Genomic DNA, 25,477 nt, shown 5'->3' on the forward strand with positions numbered 1-25,477 from the left:
TAAGCATCCTAGCCGCTTCCGCCCAGCAGGCTACCCACTGCTCAGCAGTCATGCCTGCCGACAGAAATTAATATGAAAAATCAACTTTATCCCCACCAGCACAGGACATCACACTTCCCTCAGCAAAATTCCCACGAGCCCAGCAAAATAAAGAAAACTCAGGAAAGAAAAAGCGAAAGTTTTGAATAAGCACTACCGGTCCCAATTTCCATATTCTGCCCCTTTGCCGGCACCAAAAACTTTACTAGCCCCAGAAAACCGTGTGGATAATGTCGGGGAAGTTCCGGGCTTGACTTATTGGCTCACTCTGTGACAATTGTGTGTGTGTGTGTGTGTGTCAGTGTACTGGGCATAGCCAATGGGCAGCAACACTTTACGCTAGGAGCAGCCGGTCCCCCTTCAACGTGGGGCAAACGAAAGAAAGCACGAACAACTTTTCTTCCCATACACTCTCTGGGGTGGAGGTGTGAGCTCAGGCTCAGGCAGTAAGTGTTTTCTATGTAAAATGGACTTTCAGGGGGTGAGCAGAGCGTTAACAGAAAAAAGACCATAGTACTGTAGCAACAATATATTGCCAACAAGCGTAAATGTCTTCCACTAGGACCGATGGATTTAAGAAGTGGAGCAAAAAGAGGGAAAACAAAGTACACAAGTTGAGCTGACTGGGCACGTACTTCAAAAACAAGATCTTTTCGCTGGAAAACTTTACTTCCTGATGTCGACCTTCGTCGAGGCACGTCCCATAAATGGAACTACCATTTCCTTTGGCTGGCATTAAATTAAAGTATTTAATTATGGAAAATCCCTCAGCGTGAAAGTGCACGCATTCGTAAATGGAGCCCATATTTCCGATGTTTTGCGCCTTCTCATAGTGCATGATAATAATTAGCTTAATGTAGGTAAATAGTAGCTCAAACTTCATAAATGACATAATCCGAGTGAAAAAAAAAACAAAACATACTCCTAGTGTTCAGTATTTTGGACACTAGGAATACGGAAACTGGAGAAAAAAATATGCCAAATGTGCACCAAAGGAAGGAAACTACAAAAAAAGGAAAAATATCAACAAAAGCAACAGGAAATGTCAGCACCGACATTTCCCCGAAGGAACAAATAGACCCTTCACTAGAAAACTTTTTAAGCTCTCTTCTGGGTAGAAAGACCTTCACTGAACACAGATGCTTTAAAGATGCTTTTCCATTAGCATTTCAGGTTCAGGCACGTTTGTTGGAGTGGAAAACTGTGCCAATTTAAAAGGAAAACATTTTTTAAAACAGCTGAAATTGAGTTAATCATTTCTCAGTTTCTAGAATTCAAATAACTTTTTTTTTGACTACCAAAGTATATCGTATCTCGTCTGCATGATACAATGCAATATTCCAAGCTTCCCATTTTCTTCACCAACACAACAATATACAAAAGGGCAATCGGTTCGTGTGTGACGGTTTACCGACACTCGGCCGCTTTCTCCCGGCAGAAGCACAGACATTTCCAATTACGTGCTGATCATCACGGTGCCCTCCAAAGCTCTCTCCAGAGACAACGTGACCGTTCAGCCGGAAATTTGTCAACCTCCAAAGATCGAAAACAGCTTTGTGATGTGAAATCCATTTTTTTTCTTTTTTCCTTCCATTTTGACTTTTTCCTACAAGCGAAAACTCATTCATGACACCTTCGTTTTCCATACACAGTCTTCCCCCGTGTGCCTCCTGTTAACAGAGGTGTGATGTAATTTCCGGTCCTTACAGATGCTAATACAGCAGCACCTTTGCTATCAACACCAGCACTTATACATCCGTGCCGCTGGGAAGGCATCAGCGTCACTCACGTAAAATGAAACACCCATTGTTTAAGAAGGTGTTGGGCTAGAGGACAGGTGTGATAGGAAAAAAAAACCCCATCAACATTTTCACTAGACAGTACCGGTCGAAGCATTTCTTTTTTTACTGTCTCGTTTACCACCGTTATGATGATGAAACTTCGAAACGACCCAGTGAATGATTACTTTTTTGAAGCGAATGGTCAACTACATAGTGGAAGCATAGTGCGTTTCCATCATCTGAGAAACCACAGCAACATCGTTCGAGGTCGAAAGACTTACATCAACTTCATTCATGTTTGTACTCGGCGTCACATAAGATAAGTCTTTCAAATGAAACTCATGCAAATCACTACCTTAAAATCAATTAACTTAAGCTTTGCTAGGTAATAATAGTGCGCCAAGGAATCAACCCGATGCCCATGCATTGCGTATAAACAATCAAGCTATTACTGTACTGCTCTGCGACACATGGGAATCCTATTTTAATGTACACTGCGGGACACCAGTGCTCTACTGGCGCCCTCTAAGCGCACAACGCTACACTAACCCGAGCCGACCATCGCTTCTAATGCGGCCCGACGTGAGTCAACGGAATTACAAATGCACAAACACACACACACAACGGTCGACACCCATTTGCACGCTGGCACAAATCAATGTCCCTGCAAACTGACACACGTGTGCCCCTCCTGTCTCGTGTACATCTTTCCCGCATTACAGAGTATTCCCGCGGAACCCTTCGGTACCATACCACACTACGTAATTAAGGATTTAAATTAGATTTCCTAACGATTGTCGGCCACGTCAGTCAAATTGGCATTACGGGTTGGTTGGCCAGGATGCGACAATGGTTTACCAAAATTAGAATGCATGGAAATGTGAAATGGAACAAACCTACCACAGAAGCTTCGCAATCGTCGGTACCCAATGAACCAGGAATTATTGCGTGAGTTTGATGAGTAAAGCTTTGGTGAGTAAAAAGCTTTTGTGGAAATTGGTATCAACGTTTGTCATCTAACGACTACATTTCTATAATATATATGGCCCCAGAATAACATTTTTCGCCTCTGTTTCGATTGATGCCTTAGTACAGAAACCTTGATTGATGGAGTCTTTGAACATTAAAGCCCGCACATACTCTAATAATCACCAGGGCCAGGAAGAGATCTTCTGAATAGCGAGAACATAAGTATATTTCCTTGAGAACCTTTATGTTACACTCTGCATACCAAACTAACCTCTTCATTGAAGTCTGATACCTCAGAGATATATTTCACGCCTTACTGACGCTTTATTGAATATTGAATCCTGAGGACATTCTATTCACCGTCCAAAAGTCACTTTTAGATGGCTGCCACTTAATTAGAGCTACTTTTACCAGGCCAAAACGCATCCCCTATATTCACCAACAACTACAAAGGACGTCTAACGTCCCATCTATCCACATGAAACACCAGGATGGAGTTCAAGCGTTTGCACATAACCTTCCAGCCCGGAGACTCCACACCGAAGCTCCTCCTCATCCTCCTCCGTCTGCTGCTTTTTATAAGTTGTTGGTTGGTACGAGTTGGCCCGACGTGCGAAAACAACAACCCCCAGGGAGGAATGGTAAAGGTCACGCCAACGAACGGTTAGAGAACATTTGTTAGGTGTCACCTTTTTCGGGGCCAATTACTTCGTGTAGCAATTTGTAGCCCGTCCATCCTGACGCAGCTTCACCCTTATGTCAATCTACCGTCCACGGCACACTGGTTCCTCCACCTTCTCCTACCCCGCGGCCACAGCCCGGTTGAACCGTGTGGGACGATTTCAACCTTTTGCTCAACACCTCGGCTAATACGTTACACCCCTTTACGGGAGAGAGCACGGTTGCATACGGTCCGATAAAGATCGAAACGCTTGCAGCACCAACCACCACCAGGAAGCAACAGGGTTACACAACACGGGACGGCAAATTAAACACTTCTCCCCCCCCCCCCCCCTTATTCCTCTAGCGCCTCTCGAGCTTTCCCCCCATGTACATCTGCAGGCGTACCAGGCAGTTCGTTGAAAGTGTTCTACCTCCGAAAACAGGCCAAATATATGCAGGATTGTATCTCGGCTGGAGTGCGGGAGACAGAGAGAGAGGAAACGGTTAAGTACACACGGATGATAGCTTGGCCGGGCTTCATACACACCGGGGTACGTGTGGGTATGTGGCATCCCTTATGGGACGTAAGTGAATCATGCTCACACATTTTCCGAACCAGCGAACAACAACACTACGATATGCGCCATCATGCATGCCCAACCAAGTGCAGAGGCTACGGAGAGGGGCGAAAAAACGAGTGACAAGCTGTAATTTTCTAATCACTCAAACAGTGGCCATCTCTGTGTTCGCTCCCATCCATTTATAGAGCACCACCCGTCCGGTGGTGTTTCGGTATTCGCGTGTTTTATCGATCGGCATCGGAAAGATCGCTAGGAGAGAGTGACCACATTCAATATTGATGTATGCAAATGAATTAATTCATGCGGAAATTTCACACAGGTCATGTGGTGTGGTCGCTTCCAAGCCCGTACACATCGGAATCGTAGTTCGGTCGGTGCAAATGGCGATGGGTGAGAAATAGGTATTTTAATCAAACGTGGAACGGAGCAAAGCCCGTGCACACACCATTCCAAGCACGCATTGGCCGATTCAATTTTACATCAACACATGCAGCTGATGCGGGGAGCATTATATTACCTTGTTTGAATAGGTTATGCGAAATCAACAATAAAACAAGGATCCTCTTCAGAGCATAGCAGGGTCGGCGGAGGAGGGAAACATGAAGTAAATAATATCCCATCCGTTACCGATTCGTTGAGTGGATTTAGTTGCACTGCCGTTACGAACGATACTGGCTCAACTATTCCCACTCAAATTAACAACCACAATTTGAACAAAAGCTCATACTGTACCCTAATCATTAATTAGGCATGTTGTGCACGGGTGGTCTATTTTCAAAAGCCTAGTTAACAGACCAACCGAAGCGGTTTGCATAACCGCTAATAATACTTCCGATTTACTCGCGCCACAAATTAGCAACTCTCAGTCATGTTTTAGCACAATTTTAGCACACACAGAATAGAAAAAATTAATTTGCATTTTGGGTGACTGTTCGTTTGGGAGGAATTCGTAAACGCTACACGTCATACGAACTCGGTTTCTGAAAAAGTGTTTCTGTTTTGCTCTTTTGCAAACTTTTTTTCTAACTATAATTAAAGCTCATCGCTCATCGTTATCCTATCGAACATGGGATTAAATTTGATGATCAGAACTTCAGACACACTTTGTACAACATCTTGCTTAACGATAATAACATATTTTTACAATACTTCAAACACAAAATAAAATCTTAAAACTATCCTTCTTATCGTGCTACCCCCAGCATTAACTGCAGGCGTCAAAATTGATCCTTAATTTTACCCAGCACTGCGGAAATATTGAAGCTACAGTTTTTAAACTCCTGACTTTCACCATTACATTAACGAACGATTCCGCCGTAAACTGCCCTTGAAGCAACCACTTGAGCGAAAGCAACACAGCGAAACGCCTGAAATGTGAGGAGCAGAAAAAGCTCAAACTCTTGAGTTAAACAAGAGAAGCGTGCTTCGTTTTTTACCGCGCCCCACTCAGTACATACTAGAAAATGGGAGGAAAATCATTAATGAGACTATTTCGTTTGGCAATCCCTCGCCCGCCCAGCAGCGTAAAACGCCCCATCGGGAATGTTATTTTGAAAGTGGGGCGGAAGGAAGTGAAATAAAAAAGAACTGCTTACCATATTCATTCGCGTACTACACCCGACTCTCCCGAGCTTTCAAGAGCTTGTTTTAAACTTCTTGCATCTCATGGCTCTGCCTGTCTAATGTGGTCCCGACCGCCGGATTTCAGCGGGGGAAATTCAGCCAACGCAGAATACAGAGAGGGTGATATGGGGTGTTGAAAAAATTATACACACTTACAAAAGCACCGACCAAAAACGCACCAAAGGGCCGAAAGCGAGAAAAAAAACAACCCAGTCAGTAGGTACGTTTTTAATGGGAAAAGTTTTCGACTACTACCCGCAACCTGCTGCTGCTGTTGCTGCTCTTGCTTCTGGGGCCCGTCAGGAAGTGGTTGATATTTTACATTTACCATCGACATCGGCCGGGCTATATCAGTTTTCATTACAGGTTTTGAAGAAGCATTTTTTATGCTTTTTCCGGTTAGTGGATGGAGTGGTGGAGGAATTTATGGTGTTTGGAAAAATTCGGAAAACGCTGTTAACTAGAGCACGACCGCTGTTTAACATGAGCTGGGATAAAAATTGACTGCACCACAGACGGATGAGGGCTTGGAATGGAAGGCAAAAAGAATGGAAACTGTACTTCAAGAAGTAAACCTGCAGAAACAGGTACATTTCCGTAATGTTCAAAGAGGTGGGTTTTAGACTTTTTTTCACGTAGTAGAATAAAAACTCCGTAATGTAAAGAGACTTCAAACGACTCGTCGCACAATAAAGATGGAAAAATAGCACCACTTGATAGTAGGTGCTGGATAGTGCCGTGTTATACACGTAGATCTAACGCCCCATGAGTCATACGTTCAAATCCCAATTATTACTACATTTTCTACCTTAAATTATTACACATCTCAAAATGGAAAACTTTTAGGATTCACATCAAATTATCGGTTTCCAGTAAAAACGCTCTAACATTACTCACTTTAGCAACCTTTTCACAACATGTTACATCACACATTTTGGAGCCTTAAGCTTCTTTAAACCTGATGTAAAACCCCTTATACACCTTGAATCTAAATTTAACATTCCTGGCTACTATAACAATACACGCATAAAGACGTCTCTACTAAAACACACACCCTTTTTAAACAGGAAGTGCGTGCCGTAACCCACCCGCAAAAGCGTGCATTGAAAATCAGACCCTTGCCCCGGAGCCGCACATAAAACTCTAAGTAAAGCAAACCCATCATACGGAACCACCCCGCAGCGCAAGCGCAAACATGCAATACACATGTGTGTTATTGGTCCATAAATTGACGCCAACGAATGGACGGATGGAGTACCCCCGCACACAAGGATCAAATAAACACAAACGCAATCAAACGCCCCGGACAAGACCCGGGAGCCAGTCGTGTCTATATCTGGTTGCAAAAACAGAAGGCAACGAACATACGTTAGCAATACAACGCAAAAACAAAACGGGACGCTAATGTAAAGAAGTTGACACAAGCATACGTCCGTTAAAGCTTCATACACTCGGAACGATTCGAAAGATGGACGAGAGACATATTTAATAAGTGTAAAAGGCGATCTCAACAACAATAAATAAAATCAACCACCATTCTCAGCCAACTCGTCTCCATATTGACTTTTATGGCGAGCTAAAGCAAGAAATATTGAGCACGGCATATGGTTGGCAGACTGCCGTTGAAAAAAAATCCGGACCATGCTGAGCTAATTTATGTCCCCGAACGTAACCCGTACCATCACCGTCATTACATACCAGTGCCGCGCGTCATTCGAAGACAGTCTGAAGAGCCATAGCGAAAATTGAGGTTGAATGTTGTTGTCACAGTTGTCGAGTGGAACGAAATACTCTCCAACACGCACGCAAACAAGAAAAGCGCTCAAGCGGCGATGTCCTCACCAACCTTGGGAAAGTGGGCCCGCCGTCGCCACCGTCGTCGCCTTGAGAGAGGGAGTAAACTTTACCCCAATTGATTATCTTTAGAAGGATGCGCGCTTACTCGCACCGAACCGCAGCACAGCATCATCTCGAGTGTCAAGAGTTGCCGCGATCGATGGCGACGTCGGAAAAGGAGGCAGCACTAAAAACACGGCCCGGTTCGGTTGTGCAGTGTGTTAATGCTTTATCCTGCGGCGAAAGTTGCAGTAGGGACACGTGGTGGCAACGCGACCTGCTGCTGGCGCTAGATCGAACTTGACTTAATGAAATTGAATATAATTACACTCGAAGCTACTCGAACAGCGAGACACTTCAAGCCGTCTCCCGTCGGGAGCGAACGAGGGCTGGCGGAGTGCATAGGTTCATCTGATTGATCATCTAGCAGAAAGATGACGGGTGTTGGAACATGGCTGCAGAGATGCATCTCGAGACAGACTCTGTGTTCCTGATGGCATGATGAATGGGAAGCGTTCAAGTAGCTGTGGTTAATAGGACTTATAGAATGTTAAAATAATCAACAGTTGTGTGTTAAACAGCACCTCTTTCAAACCAAAATTCCCTAAAAAAAAAGTTCCCTCTTAAGACGTACACAGCATCATCTTTGTAGACTCCAACTCGAGAGTAATGGGAAAAAGTTTCAAGAGCGATTACCTCTACCTCCGAAGTCAGCGAAGTATGCTGTAGGGAATCGGAGATGGGCGGAAAAATCAATGAGCTGAATGCACCCGGCTGCATGATGCAATTAGCGCCATTTTGTACGTCATTAGCAAACGAAACCGAATACCATGAATCGTATAAGAATGCACTACACATTCAAAGAAATAATTTAAAAAAAACGCTTCCAGTACATCCAGTCTTTGCTTAGATATTTATAGTGAAAGCATAATTAAAGTAAATCTAGGTCGCTATCGGTACTGCTACTAGAGCTCACGGTATAAGCCACTTCAGTGAAAGTCAAGATACGAGATCGATTCCTGCAGCTCCGTTCCCGCACAGCGTTAATGAGATGAAGAAATAAGGACCCAGTTTGAGTTTAAATAAACACGTTCCCGCTCTTGTCGACGCTTCCGCCAGGCACAAGAAGCCCACAAAAAGGTTTGAAAGGCGAACGAGGCGCGCCATTATCGTGATGCTCCGGGAGCACTTCCTGATACTCCGGGGGATATTTTAAGACACTCCGCCGAGACCGAAACCGATCAATAGCTACCATCCCTTGTTTGGCACTCCACACAGACCACAGACACTTCACTCAATGAGCCACCCACCACACCCCCAAGTTGGACTCTTAATGAGCAATCAAATTAACAAAACCAACCCAAGCCCAGTGGTGCACTGGGGAGGAGAGTGCACTGTTCAGCTTCACCTTTGCGTAGAGCTTCTTCACGGCAGCCACTTCCTCCCATTTTTCCTTGTTTTCTCTTCCACTTTGACCGATCGACGGCCGGATATGATAATATCAATACCACTTCATCCATTGAGAACGGCGCGCCCTCCCACTAAACGCCCAGCAAGGAGCAAGGAATCCATCTTAGGTAGTCGAATGTTTAACCATTTTCCGGTTTCCGGGAGCACTGGCAGCTGACGGTGGATGGATGTCGGCAAACGGAAACCGATTGTGTTGTCCAAACCTGCCGGAAAGCGTTACATTAACGATGGGAGAGTTTAGATATGCAAAAAAAAAAACTTTACAAGTCTTTTTTGCTAACCACAAACGTAACGGGAAAAAGGACGCAAAGGAAGAAACCCATGTCATTCTATTTGTTCTGTTTCCGGGTTTGTTTGAAAAAGTATATTTTGTGTGGAGAATGAAACACACAACACATTAATATTACTACTATTTATATATAATTACTTGCTGTATTAGTATGATTTCTCTTCCTTGTTGAGGATTATTGGTGAACATACCTGTAATGAGTAAGAAAAAATATATAATTAACTTTTTTTCATCCATTATTCACGACTTCATAAACTTCTTGCACGGCTTCAATTGAGCATAAATCATGCTGCCATAAAATTTAATACCCACGGGAATACGGGAATGATGATTACTAAATCAATCATTCATGGAACAGCGCGCACTGATTTACTGCACTTTCAAGCCATTTCTCAACCGGTGACTAATCATCGTTTATGCGGAATGAAATGAAAAGAAATGAATGGACTGTAAGATGCATTCGAATCGCAACGAACCCGGACCCGTCCGTGCTCGTCTAGGCAAGTCTTTCTTTCCCTGAGGCAAATAATTTATTACCTTCGCGTGCGATTTATTTACTACTCCATTCGCTAGGAGTAATTTTTCTAAAAGGTGCTATACGTCACACATCAAGCAACCAACGGGAAACACAATGCAACCCGTGCACAACTGCCGCGAAGGTGTCCGCTGAAGGTGTGCTGCTGTGCTTCTCAGAAGGCAGCGCTCGAACCGAGACTACTTTATTGTTATTACTGTTTCGCAATCGATCTTTATCACGATGTGCAGCACACCGAGAAAGAAAGCCAAGAATGCACCACCGCTCGCCCGGTGCACATTAGCTGGAAAGGTGTGTTCCTGTGTTGTGGAATGGTGCTAGGCGCACAAGGCGACAACTGACCGCTAACAACAACCGTACGTCCGAACACACTAAAGCAGGGAAAAGGTGTGAAAGTAAATTAAAATTCATCACACCGTAGCTGCTCCATGGCAAGCAAAAAGGGAAATGGTTGGAAACATTGCGACGTGTTTCGGGACAATTTATGTTGCACAGAAGATAAAAGCAGCGGGAAAGTAGTCCAAACAAACAGATACACTATTCGATTTCGGTGGCCAAAATAAGCAACAGGATGAGCAACGATCATTCTAAATAGTGCAATAAACGTACATCATCAAGATAATTCCGAATGGAGCATCAGCGCGAGACAAATCGGAGCGACATTTGCATGTACATGAGCCACCCAAAAGCTCTACTCGCTTCGCTACGAACGTCTATGACTGCGAAAACAAAGAACAGTCGCGGAACATAAACAGCCGCCACAAAACAAAACAAAAACTCCCATCAACCAAATTAATCGTTTCAAAATTGACTCCCACACGAAACCGATTCGACTTCGAGCGACGACGGTACTGCTGCTGTGGAATGAAAAATCTCCCATGCTGGCATGCTGAAGCAGCTTTTCGCCATTTTGCTTTCCACCCAGTGAATCGTTAGCTTTTGCAGCAAAGCTACTGTTACAGCGATCATTACCGGACAACAGCGGGACTGTTGCTGCAGTACACAGTGCAAGCTCACCAACCACCAGGCGCATCCATCGGTACACGAGCGAGGGAGTGATGATATTTTTCATTCGTGTTGTGTCATGTGTTCGCCTAACAGTGGATAAAACAAAACTCGCTTATCAAGCTACGTGCGCCAGGCAACTAGCCAAACCGGTCTTTACACAGATGGAACGCAACAAAGGTAAAGGAATTTAATAAAAAAAACGCTAACAAGACGTGGTCCGCTCCATCTATTTTCATCAAACTAGTTGTAATTGTGTGCACGATGGTTTGTAGTATAACAAAAAAAAAAACAGTAAAAAAGACGGTACAAATTTCAGTTATAAATAAATAGGGTAAAAATGTCTCTTCAAGCAATCCTTTCCACATCCTAATGCATCGTTCGTGGCTCATGTAACGTGATTTTTTGCTATCTTTTCCAAACACTTTCCGTTTTTTACACAAAAGTCTTGCAAAGAATTTGATCCTATTTGCTCCTAGCACTCCTCCTCTCTACACACACGTGCACACTCTACTCGCAATTAAACTTCGGTGACGTGTTTACAAGATCTCCATCCGCGGTGGCGTCAGCGCGGACCAGCAGCAGTTTCCGTTTGGCCGGTGTCTGTTTACCTCGTGCCGCACACGGAAACAATACCCAAACAACGGCTACAACAACACCCTCGTACCGTATCGGACACCGATGAAGGATGGCATTGGGTAGGATGTGTAACGAGCGCTCGCCATGGAAGGTGGTCGCGCAAAAGTCTCGGGTAGAAGGGGAGTTAAAAAAAATGCCATAAATCAGTGTGCAATTGCGAGATGAATACGTTTCGCTTTTTTTTTTTTTTTTTTGCTCTATCGCGCGTCGTCACGCGATCGTATTGTCTGTGGTGTTGTTTTGTTTGCTTCTTCTCGCCATTTTTTGTTCTTTTTTTTGTACAGGCTCCATAGGGATGCTTCAGCTTCTATAGGATGCTGCACCGCGAAGGGGGTGAGAAAATATACACCTTAACGTGATCACGATCATATACAGCATGGCAGCTGCTAAGAGAGCACACCACAGTACCGAGGTGCTGAAAATGGACACCTCGCTGCTTTTTCTTTTTTCGTCCGCAATGTACGTTCAAGGTAACTAAAGGAAATTGTAACAATAAACCGGCAAAAAAGGGCGGTAAGGCACACAGCGGTTACAGGCGGTGGTATACGTGAGCAGAGTGAGACACGTGCCAAAAGCACACAACAACCCATCCGGGAACAACAATTTTCACCATCATCTAGACCGCCAGTGTACATGTCACTCAAAACAGGGGAGGAGGACGCGAGGGAGAAGGAATTGAAAAGGATGGGAAATAAATTACATTTTCCTCGCCTCTTTGCCCTCTGACTATAGCACCGTGGACGACATCTTTCTGACCGATGGTCACGCACCAAAAGTTTGTTTGGTTTTATTGCTTTGTCTGGGACTGGTTGTCGTAGCGGCCAACGGGGTCTTTCTCTGCCGGCTCGAGTGGATACTTTCACAGCTATGGAATCCATTGTTAATTGAATATGTGTATCGCAATGTATGCTTCAGTTTGTATTATTCAAATTGGATGTTACCGTCTCTGGGAGGGCCAAGTCTACTACATTACCTTATCGGAAGGTTTTGGAGAATGTAATGTTAGCAAAGTTGAATTGTATTTCAACCATGGTGAGGGGACCTTAATTGCTGGACGAAAGATACAATTGCATTTAGTGCACCATAAGCGAAGATCGTGCATAATTAGAAGGCAAAGGCCGTTTCGGAAAAAGGCTCTGTAAATCCCAGATTACAATGGAAATCCTATTAAAGCTACTTTGACAGCTCGAGCGAGAGGATTTAGTAAAATCAAGCTGTGGTGGCCTAAGAAAGTGAAAGAGAGTAACATGAAAGAGTTTAAGAGACACTTCCATGGTCTAACCATGTCATCAGAATGACACCGGACAATTCAATCCCAATTAATCAGTTTTTTTTTGTATTCAAACGTGCTTTTAACTCTTTGCCATCAGCGCATCACCTAAAATAAGGTAACAATTAGCACACATTGTTCGTACGAGCCTTCAGTTTGTCAACACGCTTGCAGTGAGTGTTTCATCGCCAACGGTACACGGGAAGGTGTACTCCATTTTGACCACATGGTCAAGCTCAGGATAGAAATGAAAAACAAAAACAAAAACCCACCATCACCATCCAACCATAAACCATTTTCATGACCGATTCGCAACCAGCACAGTTACCGCTGGCGTGAACATATACATTCCAACCGTTGGAAAAGCCCATCAATTATTTCTGACTCCTCCGTTCCCTTGGCGGGCGGGCGCGCCTCGTGGTTTCACTCACTTCGCTCACTTTTTTTGTTCGGTGGTGCGAGCCCGCGGTCGAAGCGGTTCGGTTGATTTAATGCTGATGAAGAGCTATTTAGTGTCGAACACAAGGGACAGGAAACTAAAAGACATACACACACACAAGCACACAAAAAAAACCCACTCTGAAGTATAACCCGAGGCTCATTGGCCCGACCACAATAACGGTGGAAAATTAATGGCGATGAGCGAAGATTTGGGTTTCACTACGCCATTCGTCTTGCCACTCGAGGCTCCTGTTCAAATAAAAAAAATCGTAATCGAACGAACGCCCGACGTGTGAACGAAGATCCGACACGGACCACTTTCCACAGGAAAACACTCGCTCACAGTAACAACAACGACGCACGGAGAAAAAAACCAACCGGCCTCTTAATATGCTGTAATTTAATAATGAACTTCTAACCGTCCCTGGAGCATTCGCTTCACTAGCGCCGCGTGCTAAAACAGTGGGCTTCGATGGGCTAGTACTAGCATCGGCATATTTTGCCGAACGTTCTTGCGAATCATCAAACGCGGCGCGCGTGGTAAATTATTTGTTTTACACGAACGAATTATTACCGCTCGATAGGAACGAATGGACTGTGCGCGGCCAGAATGGTTAACTGTGTGGCCGGATGAAGAGGACGTACCGAATGGGATGGCACTGCAATAGCAAGCAGCAGTGCCTTCGGGGCCCCTCCTTGCTTTTGCCTCTTATCGTTCAGCTGTGGGAGGCTGGGAGAATGTGTGTTTTTGCTGTGGACAGAAAAGCGAAAAAGTAATTGTACGCCCCATCGCTACGGTGCTCGTAGCCCGCGAGCCACGGGAAGATCGATGAGCGATCGTAGATAGTATAATAAAATTATGTTTCGAAATAATTAATGATCAATTGGTATTAATCAAACTATAGTAGGCCGGCCCGGAGTAGTCTTTTGCACACTCCCGCGTTCGGGTGTAGTTAAGCGAACGGTTATGATTAATTTTATTTTTATTTTCCGCCCTCCGGTGGCAGGATGTCTCTCGGCATCATATTGAGTTATTGGGCTTTTTCGTTCAGCCCTTGGGTTGGATTGAATCTTTTCGCGCTACCGCTTAAAGCGGATGATTCAGTAGAGCAAATGGAGCACTAGTTTTATTCAAAATTGTACTAAAAAAGCTGTATTTCATTTGTTAAGGCTTCAAAGTATAAATAATATTATAAATACATACATATGATTTAAGCTCGCCTGCTGCTAAAGAAGAACTGCTTCATCGAAAGCTCAACAAATCATCAACATGCATACAGAAATATACAGACGTACGCAGCGAGGAAAGCGAATAAATAATACATTATTCTAATTTCTCAGAACCATTTCGCGGCTTACGCCCGGCATGATTTACAGGCGCCTATTCCCTTGCAAATCATTATTAAGTATAACGGTGGCGTGACAACTCAAACCAAAAAATATTCCAAAATTACCAAACGAGTGAACGGTATGGTTAGGCTGCTGAGGAAGAAACGGAAAGCCTTCCCTTCCGCTGCCAAACTAAAGCCAAAATGGAAAACCCCCATAACGAGCAGAAAAGGTGGATGGCAAGAGCCGTTTCCTTCCGCAACCGTTACGTGTCAGACAAACGTCAGCGAATGATTTGCCTGTGGCAAATTTCAGAACTTTTCTCCTGTTTTGAGGTTTCCTTTTCTCTCCTTTCTCTGAATCTGCCACGCCTAAGCATCGTTTGTTTTGATCTGGAGTGAGACTGTTTAGTCAAAGAGCTTTCAAAAACCTCGGTGTCTTTTTGAACCTTGTTTCTATCTTCAATTATGGCTACACTCCTCTGTAGCTATAATAGCAGCCAACAACATGGCGCAGTCCACACAATCATAACAAGCCGTAAAATAAGGAATCATACAAAATATGTTGATCCTTTTTTTATCACTGACTTTATAACAACAACTTGGCGACACAAAAATACAGCAAAAACTTCCTATTTCAAAAACCAAAAGGTAGCTCTCTTTTTTAGGCTTACTGCTTCTTACCCAGTAAACTAAATTGTTGCCCTTCTGGAAGTAGCTCTCTATGCACCCTTCTCCCCATCACCAAACACCAACAACCTCCTACGCATCTCAAGTTGACCTTCCGCACGGGGCCGGTGCAAGCCTCTCATTCTCATATTTCAAAGCCGAACACACAAACTTTGGCCGGCCCACGTGAAATGGGACGAATGATTTATCTGCCTACCGGGCTTTTTTTCTGTTTTGATATGCCCTACAAGCTCAAAAGCGAATATACGAACAGTAGAGCACCACTAAGAAGCTACTTGTGTAGGTAGCCTTTTTTCTTCGACAAAAAGAAAAATGTAAACGGGAAAAACATGTACTAACAAACGAGCTTTAACCGACCGAAACAAAGAGGCGCGCGCGCGCCCCCGGACGATTACACGTGCGCAATGCTTTTCGCTTTGTCAAAGCCGGTACGTGTGCGTGTGTCAGTGTGCCGGGACACGTATTTGGATCAAATATCTCGTGTTTGTCCACAGACGGGAGAGGCCGAAAAATGAAGGACCGATCGTGGCTGGGGAAAAAGCAGTACAACACCGGAGAACTGTAACACTCGTTTGCCCGTGCCAGCATGGAAAGGCATGGCTTGTGTGATGCGTGTGAGTATTTGTGTTTGGCTAAACAGCAGTAAGGAAGAAAACAAGTTCAAACAAACCAAAAGAAACAACGCGCAACCCAAAATTGTGGAAAAAACAGGGAAAAACGTCTCCTACGCTTTGGGGAGAACGAAATCGACTGTAACGAATAAAAATGTCTCATGTTGTTGCTTCACATTCCCCTACGTCATCTTCATATTTCGACATGGATCCATTTTCACTTCCAAAAAAAAAAGGGGGGGAGGAAGGTAAGAAAAAACACAGAGAGAAGCTCTCACTCAAGCCGAAAAGGAAACAAATACCATCAATAAAATTTGAATATTTCCCAGAAGCCGGAATTGAGATGAAGACGGGTGGTGGTTGAGATTGAACCAAACGCGCCCTCCAATGCCAAGCGTATGTATGTGTGTGTGTGAGCTTTTCCAGTGAAATGCAAAACCGGAAAGCAACGAACACGTTCAGACGCGAAGGCCAACCGGGTCCCATCAAAATTGCCAATATTTCAATCCATCAACAAGAAATCGGAATGAAAGGCCCCCGGTGGAACCTAACGATGCGACAATTGCCTGTAATGCGGGCAAACGGCCGGAAGCACGGTGCCGTGTCATGCTAAAATATTTATTCCAACCAAACCCCAACGTTTTTCGGGCCCGGAGAAGGGCGGGTAATCGTTTTTTCGAAAGCGGAAAGGGGATGACAAGAATTTGCAGCACCACCGTTAGGAACAATGGTTTCGCCTCGCTCTCGCCAGCCGCCGATGTTGTTGGTTCGAAGCGTTCCGAAGCTCATTAATTTGGGAAGTTGCTCTGTCAAGGTCGGTGGAGTCAGATCGATTTTTCTGTGTGCTGGAAAAGGGTCGTGTTTGGTTATAATTTGTGTGAAGAGTTGAAACAAACTGAATATTAGCTCTCACTATAATCTGTGTGATATTTTATCAGTATTAATGAACAACAATAACAAAAAAAAGATGTTAAGAAAGTGAGTGAAATTTAGACTCTTTCTTTTTATTGTACATTAAAGCACCTAATGCCAATGCAGACGACAAACGACGTACCGATTCCATAGTTTAGTGGTTAAAGCACTAGTACGCAGAGCAGCCGTCTTCGGTTCAAATCTCGGAATAGACTCTGCCCGATTTGACGATTTAGTCAAATTAATGATGATATTATTTGTAAATATTGTATAAAAAATATAAATATATTATACATAGATGATATTATTTGTACCACAAAGAATGACATTATCTGTTCGATTTGTACCTGATTTTGCCACAATTTAAGGCTCCTTTTATTTATTCCTTTAATTTCTTCCTTTTCGTAAACAGACATCATTCTCTCGTTGTAAAAGCACCGAAACTCCGTACCCAGCACATCTTTCCAACGCAATAATGTACACAAAATCGGGTATCGAGCATGTGTTCACGCGTGTTCGAAACCATGTTTCAATAAATCGTTCCCTCCTGTGGGCTGGTGTTGAGCTCGAGCTCGCTGGTACACTAGGCGTGTGTTATGTTCGACACATTAAGGGCGATACCAGGAATCGGGCACGTGTACACATGATAAAACCGCCAACCCTTCCCCACTTTTCCAGCTAGCTCCAAGAACTCGTCTGCAAACGTTGCCTTTGATATGGTCTGCAACGGACCAAAGGCATCGGCAGCATAGCCGATGCACGTACGCACCTATGAAGAGCACTTGTGTGTTTGCCCGTGTATTAAGATTTTTGCAATCAAAACAAAAAACAGGCTTGTGCATCTCCGTTTTTCATGTTCATGTTACGGCACCAGCACTCAGCGTAGTTCACGCCGAACGCTTAAGCACTGAAACAGATTACCATTACCAAGAAACAACTGTTTCGTAACGCTTCACCTTTTTTATCGCGTTGCAGGTGAATCATTTTTTCAGGGCAACATCACACGAAAGAGTATCCACGGAATATTAATGGAGAGAGAAAAACACCTCCCAGTTGCAACATTGCAGTCCGATTAGATAGCACAAACGGAATTGCAATTATATCAATACAGCGAAGAGACAACATTTTTTTTACAAATAATAATTTTAATTGCAACAGCTCGTTATTCATCTACATTTTCACTCTGTGCATGTTTGCAACCCAAAACCATTACATAATCTAATAGCAAAACCTCGTCGAGTCGTGTGCTAGGGAGCAGTTCGCTTCACTGGAGCGCAAACGATTGCGCCTCTACGCCGCGCTCAAAAGCTCCACAAAGCTGCTGTGTGCACGTTGGCGTGAAACGCATCCTCAATCCTCCTAGCCGGTATGATGGGTTTCACAGCAGACCCGGCCATCCAATTCCCGACATCCTCTGTGCATTCGTACGGTGCGCTTTCGTTAGCAACGGACACGTGTTTTAAATTTTCTCCTGCGCTGCTTGTGCTAAGAGCGACCGTTCGCGCAAAAGCACGAGTTGTTGGCCGGAGCAGCGAAAACAAACGATCCGCTCCGGCGAAATAAACGGGTACGTGTGTGTACCGGGGCGGAAGATGGGCTATAAAATAAATTTGTCTGCACTGTTGGCTGCACCAGGCAAACCGGGACAATCAGAACGGCAACGCTGTTTGATGACCCGAAACGATTCGAACCAAATGCAACGCAATTCAAGATTGTTCTCAGTTTCGCTTAGTTTAGGTTGAACAGTATTACATAAAAAAGGTTTAACTATTTGAACCCATTCAAGCACTCTTACCTGTAGCGTACGCCGGTTCGATTTCGTCCTCCGAGTGTAGCTGCGGTGGCGGCACGATCGGTATCTGGACCGGGATCGGCAGCGGCATCCGATCGTAGTGCGAACACTCGATGTACTCCAGCCGGCCCTGGCTGCCGCCCAGTATGCTGCCCCCGCAAATGCTAACCCCACTACCAACACCTCCGCCGCCTCCCACGCTGCCACTACCGCCGCCGCCACTCCCGGGACCACCGCCCGGGCTGGAACCGGACCCGGACCCATGGCCCGACCCCGAACCACCGGTCGAGCCCGGACAGGAGCCGACGCGGCTCAGCGAGGGCGGCGTCGCCGACGTCGACATGTAGTGGTGCGTGTGAGGGTGTGGATGAGGTACCGCGTAGTCGCCGGTGTCGCGCAACGACGTCCCGCGGGTCAGCGTGTTGCCCGCCGACTGTATCGAAGGCTGCGTCGCCCGGCAGATGATATCCGACAGCTGATTCGCCTGATGATGATCCACCGAGAGGCACACATTCACAAGAGCGTGCACAGACGACACACGCACACGAAGGGAGATCGAGAACACAGAACAAACAAACACACGCACAATGTGAGCAACAGCAACAGCAACAACAAATACACCCGCGGCGGAGAATCATGATCGGAAGCGGGATGGTGGGAAGGAATAAAGCGAATAACTTCAACACAAATCGAACGAAAGGCGAGTGTTTGATGAACGTTGGGGGAGAAGCTCCCAATTGAACAAATGGATGAACATTAGGAGGGTAAACAGAACACTAAAACACAAAAAAGCGAGGAAAACTCAAACAAGGAAGCCCACTGAAGGGAGCCATTGCTATAGTCCAAGGATAAATTAATGCAGAAGCGGGCAGAGATCATCGGGCTACGCTTGTTTTTTTCTCTCTCTTAAAGAACCTACTCGCTCGCATCGTGTCTTCTACCTATCCACTGAAACCAAGCTGCAAATTGGCCACGGAAAGACACACACACACGCGCGAAGAAGCAGGGACTGGTGGGGGGAGAGCCACCCACGGGAACACAATGCGTGATTGCATTAGGACTTTCGATCCACCCAAAAAAAAAACCTTCCTCAAAACCTTCAAGTGCCCCAGCCTGCTTTTGCGGGACTCCCTTTAGTGATGTATTGCTTTTTCGTCCATCCGTTCGACATTGATGGACGATCGGAAAACACACGGTAATGGTTTCGGCTTTCTTGTTCCGAGTTCTAGGGGAGATCTTTTTTTGTTTTGCTCTTCCTTTCTTAATACGCCTCCAAGGCTCAAAACGGAGCGGCGCTACAAGATAAACATGTCGGTAATGTCGGATTGCATCATCGGAACATTATTGACGTCATAGAATCAGCATCGGAAGCAGAATCTGATTCACTGCCCGTAGTCTTGAGGGATCAAATGGTATGAGCGAAGGACGTTCAATCAACGCACGAAACTCATCAACTTTGATAGAGTTTTAAATGTAATACAAGTTTTAGGAAACACTGGAAGCTCAATTTTGAAATGAGGAGGACCTAAGGAACCTATGCTTAAAAGATATGCAATTTATTACTTTTGTCATTTCACAAGTTCACAGATATTTCTGTAAATATTAAAAGATCCTCCTCCTTAGACTTACGTTGAGCTTAATAAGCTCGGAACTCAACGACAACGAGCGAAACATCGCATGTAATATGTCCTTCAAACAAATTATAAACAATTTTCCCTAAAAATTCAAAATAGTAATATCAATTGCATACTCCCAGGCGCTAAAGTATCAGTATTTCATGACATCGTGTACCATGAAATTGTTTTTTTTTTTTCTAATCAAACACTCTCCGCCAGACCCGTAGCCCGATGATCTTACCATCTCGCATGATTGTGCTTGCGGTGGTCATACTATTCTACCAGGTATTAGTGCTTTCCTTGTTTGCAAAGTTTGGGTGCGCAAAAGCTACTGGGAATAGAAATCAGAGTGTACATCTCCTCCCTGCCCCAGAGTAAAAAAAAAGAAGCCCCAGCAGTAGCGCGGCACGAACGTAACAAACCTCGGCACACCCCAGCAGTGCGAGCGATTGGCATCGATCTACCTGTGGACTATCAAGTGACTGTCTACGCGAGAAGGTACAGGGTGTGCAGGGCAGCTCCGGCGGTAGCTGCTCGATAAACTGCGGACTGTGACAGGGACTGTGGCACGGGCTGGAGCAGATTTGCTGCTGCTGTTGCTGTTGCTGCTGGTGGTGCAGCGACGGCTGGGAACCGTTGCTGCAGATGAGCTGCTGCTGCTGGATCGACGGTAGCTCGACCGCCTGCGGACAGGTGTTGAGCGAAAGGGCACTGCAGTGCATCGACGGTTGCTGCGATTGGCTCGACGCCAGACTGTACTGCTGCTGTTGGTGATGGTGTTGCTGCTGCTGCTGCTGCTGCTGCTGTACTGGCTGCTGGTAGCCTTGGGCCTGATACTGGGTCTGCGGCAACTGTGTATTGCGCCGCGGTGATCGGCCACGATCGACCGCCGTTGCGCTCCAGTATCCCCAGGCCATGGTGACTACTCCTGTTGGACTTGCTTACACCCTTTACAGGTTACACCCTTTAGCACGTGGTTACCAGCAACACCAGCAGCTCACTCTGTAATGATTTCACACAATTTCTTTCCTTTTTTGTCGCACTACACTGCAAACCAGCTTGAATAATGCTGCTTTGCGGCTTCTTCCAGGAATTGTGTGGTTATTTCTTCGAAAGCAACCACTATTTCACACTCTCACACAAGCACAACAAACCCACACTGCCGTTGCTAACGGTTCACTTCAGAAACCTATTGGTAATGTGTAGAAAAATATAGCTTTAGGAACTTTTATCATCCAGACTTGCTAAGGGTATTTCCGAGAGTTCCTCCATATCCTTATAACTTTAAATTGTCGGACCAGGCTTTAAACTCGTAGCTCTCTCTCTCTCTCACTGTCTGTTTGTTGTACGTCACTACAGTCACCATAGTCCACATGAGCCTCAAACCACACACTTCAAAGCACCTGGACTGACATCACCATCACCATACCATGCGATGCCTACAGCCTACAGATCTCCCCGACCAGTGACAAACGCTGCAACTGGTGGACTGAGGAAATTTAATAACACACGACCGTAACGATCCATCTCTTCTGGTTGCCTTTCTACCTTCAACTCCCAGCACAAGAAAATAAATGCAACAGCAACCCAGAATACAATGTGCAGCCGAAACAAAAATCTCTTTCACGCTGCAATGGCGTCTCTTTCGAACGCGCAGCGCAACGCGTACGCCGGGAGAGTTAACGACAGCCGCCGAACGGAGCGAACACAGTAGCGACGGCGACGTGAATAATAAATATTGCAATAATGATGTGCACCATCTCGTGTATGCAGTACAGTAGTCCTCCCGTCTCTTGCAAACCCACGCACTGCCGTGCCGCCCGTCCTGGATTCACTCAACGCATCATCAAAAGCGAATCCTTGCCGGTCGATGGAACTGTGAAGCCATGCCATGGCACTATGGCGCGCCTCTGCAGCACACAGAACAACCACGGCGCTACTGTGGAATGGTGGCTTTGGCCACACATCATCAACTGTGGAATATATAGCGCCGACATTTTTCCCTGCTTCTCCCCTCTCCTCTCTCATCTCTGTTTGCATCATTCCAATCTCCAACACACACACACACACCTCGCCAACTCATATCTCATCTCAAGCTCAAGGCTAAACAGGACCTGCGGCGATAAGCGAAAGCACAGACACAGTGACTGAGCAAACCATACCGGGTTTGGCCAAGTGGGGCAGACAAGAAACGACCGTAACGAGTAGCTTAAGACTCAATAGGGTAAAAGAAAACACCACGACCAGACACGCGGCACACACTTACACCATTCATTGCGAATGTGTTTCCTTTTACCCTTTTTCCTTGTACAGAGAGGAGATTTGTTGTTTTTTTTTTTTCGACAGAAATTTTCCCTTCCATCACTGTGTGTAGTATTGCGCTTCTGTAGAGCTTGTGTATTGTGTATTGCAGCCCTTTCAGGCGCAACGCAGCGCACACGCAGGCTCCTATCAAAAGAGGAGCTCTCAACGTGGCAGGGCGAAGAAGTCTCGCACACTGCTTGCAACCGGGTAGCTTACATTGCTGTCTGAAGGTTATTGACCTTAACCGCGCGAATATAATGCGACTGTTGAGAGCAGTCGTGCAGACGCGCACCTCCTTTCACATCGATACGCTTTTCTTTGACAGCCGGCAACACCGCGTAGCATTCACCTTTTCCAAAAAAAAGGATATCTTCACAGGGATGTATAAGGAATGTAACAAAACGAAAATGAGCAAGTAGATGTTTTGGTTCCAACTCTCCCACTTATTCTCAGAATCTTTGTGGTTGGTTGAGCGCTTTACTTGACTGAAATATTCACACCTAGAGCATCATATATCGACAACGTTTAATCGAATATCCCCACCACAACATACACAGGGATTTGATGCTTCACAAACAGAACCATACTTTTATGTGAGTTTACTTAAGGTCGAGGAGCGAAAAATCAATTTATACAATGAGCCATTGGGCTTGAGTCTTACACTAATAAGTTTGTTTAATAACAACTCTAATTATTTTAATCATAACTTTGAAATTCAGCGACTACAACGAATTTTTCAACGAACCTTTGGGGCAAAGACAAATAAACGTATCAAACACTTTCAAAGCATTTAACAAACGTCTTCTTCTGAACTTCCCCAAGCACCGAACTACAACCACATTCACAGTGGCAAAACAATCCGAAAACAGTAATATTTCTGCTCCCAACACCCAACCATTGGACCGAGAGCAAACGCAGCGACGACGGCGCCGTCAGTGCCAATTGCAACTAGTTAATAATTTGCGCCACATTCTTTCCCACCCATCGTCGCGCCCTTTTCGTCGCTTAACGATCCACTTTGAAGACTTTACTAATCTTCCGCCTTCCCTGCACGGGTCCAAAGCCCTCCCCCACAATCCCGTTCACCCAGCGAGCGTCTACGAATTGCATTGCATGCAAGTGCCACACACACACCAGCACCACCAAACTTCAAAGTCACTCGTCTGTTCGAAGCTCTGTTTGTCCTTGACACTAGACTCGACGAATTCGAACAATTCCAACAATCCCAACGATCTTCTCGCCTTCTCCCAGCTGTGACGGTGTCGTCGCCGTCCCATTGCAACGCCAGAAACAACATCATCCATCGTAGCACGACCAGGCGCAGACGGAAGTGTGTTCCACCAGCAGTTTGTCCTTGCGCTTGGGTAGAAATACGTACTGCTGCAGCGGCGGTACATACGAGCGACCGTAACATAATTTACATCTCTATCGCGCGTCCTTCAAACGCGACACACACACACACACACACACACAAACACACACACCGGAGAAATAGAGACCAGTGGCCCACAACAAAAGGGCGTACACACAATCCTTTTTACCAACGCTATGCATTTTTACTAGCACGTTGGCGGAAACAGAGATTTCACTCAAATGAGACGAAAATTACGAAAAAGACCGAGTGTATTTTGTTAAAGGATTGTCTAAAAAACTCTTTTTCAAACAATTCGTGCCCTGACTTTTTCGCGGTGAAAAGAAGGAGCAAGGCATGGAGGGAGCGAAAGCAAAATCAATCTATAAACAAAAACAAAAAGGTTGTTTATTTATACTCCAGAGTGAGCCCATGGGCGGGTTATGGTTTGCGGAAATAGAACGCGCCTGCCTTCGTTCTTCAAAAAGCTTGCCACGTGCAGGGGGAGGATAAGGTCAAGGGAAAAAGAATGCATGGCGTCAGCCCGGCATGGGATGGCCTCACAATGGCCTTGTCATTCAAACGAAAATATGGCTGGATGAGCTTTTGTCGAACACATGTGCAGAAGAGAAGCACAGCGAAAGCGAGAAGCATGTGTACATGTATTTTCGTTGTGTCTGATGCAGCACTCCCTGGTACAAACCCTTTATGTTCAGACTCATAGCAAACATATTTTTAGCAACAGTTGTAGTGAGGTGCCTTTTTGTGGTTGCAAAAATGGTAATTTAACCATTTAACCAAGCAAATACAAATCAAAACATATTCAATCCTGTAAACCATGGTTCATAATTTACAAACGATAGATTATAAAAGAAGTCAGCTCGTTATGGAAAACCCGTTAAAATTCATAAAACAAAGCGTTAAGTGCTACTAGAGACCGTCCAACCGAATAGCACAACCGTATGTAACCGAATTCAATGCAAATAACCATCAACCATCAACCGCTCCAGCCATGCCCGCATTCGACTGCCGGTTAAACACTTGCGCAAAGTTTAATCTTTCCCTCGCACCTTACACCCCATCAACAGCCCACCGTCCCTCTCCCCCCGCAAAACATAATGGAACACATGAAGTGCCGTTTCGGTGCCACTCAAGCACCATCGTACCGCTGCGAGCATAAAATATGAGAGAGAAAGTGCCTGAAGGGTCCTGTTTTGGTTGTGCCGCTTCTTCGGCACCCCTTTTTTGGTCTAGCACCAACACACACACATGCACTCGTTCTATGTCTGAAGTTTCCGCCACTTTCGAGTGCCTTCAAATGCCCTCACTGCGAACGCGAAACTGGGGGAAAGTTCATTTGCGCGAATTAGCCGCAAGGGGAAAGCTGCTACACTATTACCCCCTTTTCTACAACAACTCTGTAGACTTGCAAGCGCGCGTGTGTGTGTGTTTGTTTAGAAGGTGAAAAGCACATAATTTTATGAATTTTAACAATCCTTCCCACATACACACCTACACCACCACTAGACGAATGCGTCTTGTTGAAAGGTTCAACAAAGCGAGCGGTTCGTTCGCGGAAACCTCCTTGCGCAAAACTTAACGCTACCAAACCCAAAATGGTGGTCGCCTAATGGGCCTAAGAAGAGTTGGTGGTGTAATCTGCTCTAAAACACGAAGTTCACAAGTGTTCACAAAACGGGTACACGTTGCTAGGTACATCTTGCTATCACTC

General features: G+C 45.2%; 1 protein-coding gene across 11 annotated transcripts in view; it reads right to left on the reverse strand.

Moving 5' to 3' along the window:
* LOC121598524 (atypical protein kinase C) overlaps positions 1-25,477 on the reverse strand; it is a 104,739-nt gene that overhangs the window by 43,101 nt on the left and 36,161 nt on the right. For 6 of the 11 annotated variants that reach the window (XR_006005587.1, XM_041925512.1, XM_041925510.1 and 3 more), the window contains exons 2-3: positions 20,513-21,279; positions 18,478-18,958 (exon numbers count right to left, since the gene is read on the reverse strand). The exons of 3 other annotated variants lie outside the window; for them this stretch is intronic. Coding sequence is in view for 7 of the 8 variants with exons in the window: in XM_041925512.1 (XP_041781446.1) it covers positions 18,478-18,958; positions 20,513-21,007 (976 nt within the window). In the remaining variant the exon portion in view is untranslated. The remainder of the gene's footprint in view (positions 1-18,477; positions 18,959-20,512; positions 21,280-25,477) is intronic. 2 more of the 11 variants (XM_041925515.1, XM_041925520.1) reach the window with 1 other exon arrangement.

Source organism: Anopheles merus, chromosome 3L (assembly GCF_017562075.2).
Source record: "Anopheles merus strain MAF chromosome 3L, AmerM5.1, whole genome shotgun sequence".
Classification (NCBI taxonomy): domain Eukaryota; kingdom Metazoa; phylum Arthropoda; class Insecta; order Diptera; family Culicidae; genus Anopheles; species Anopheles merus.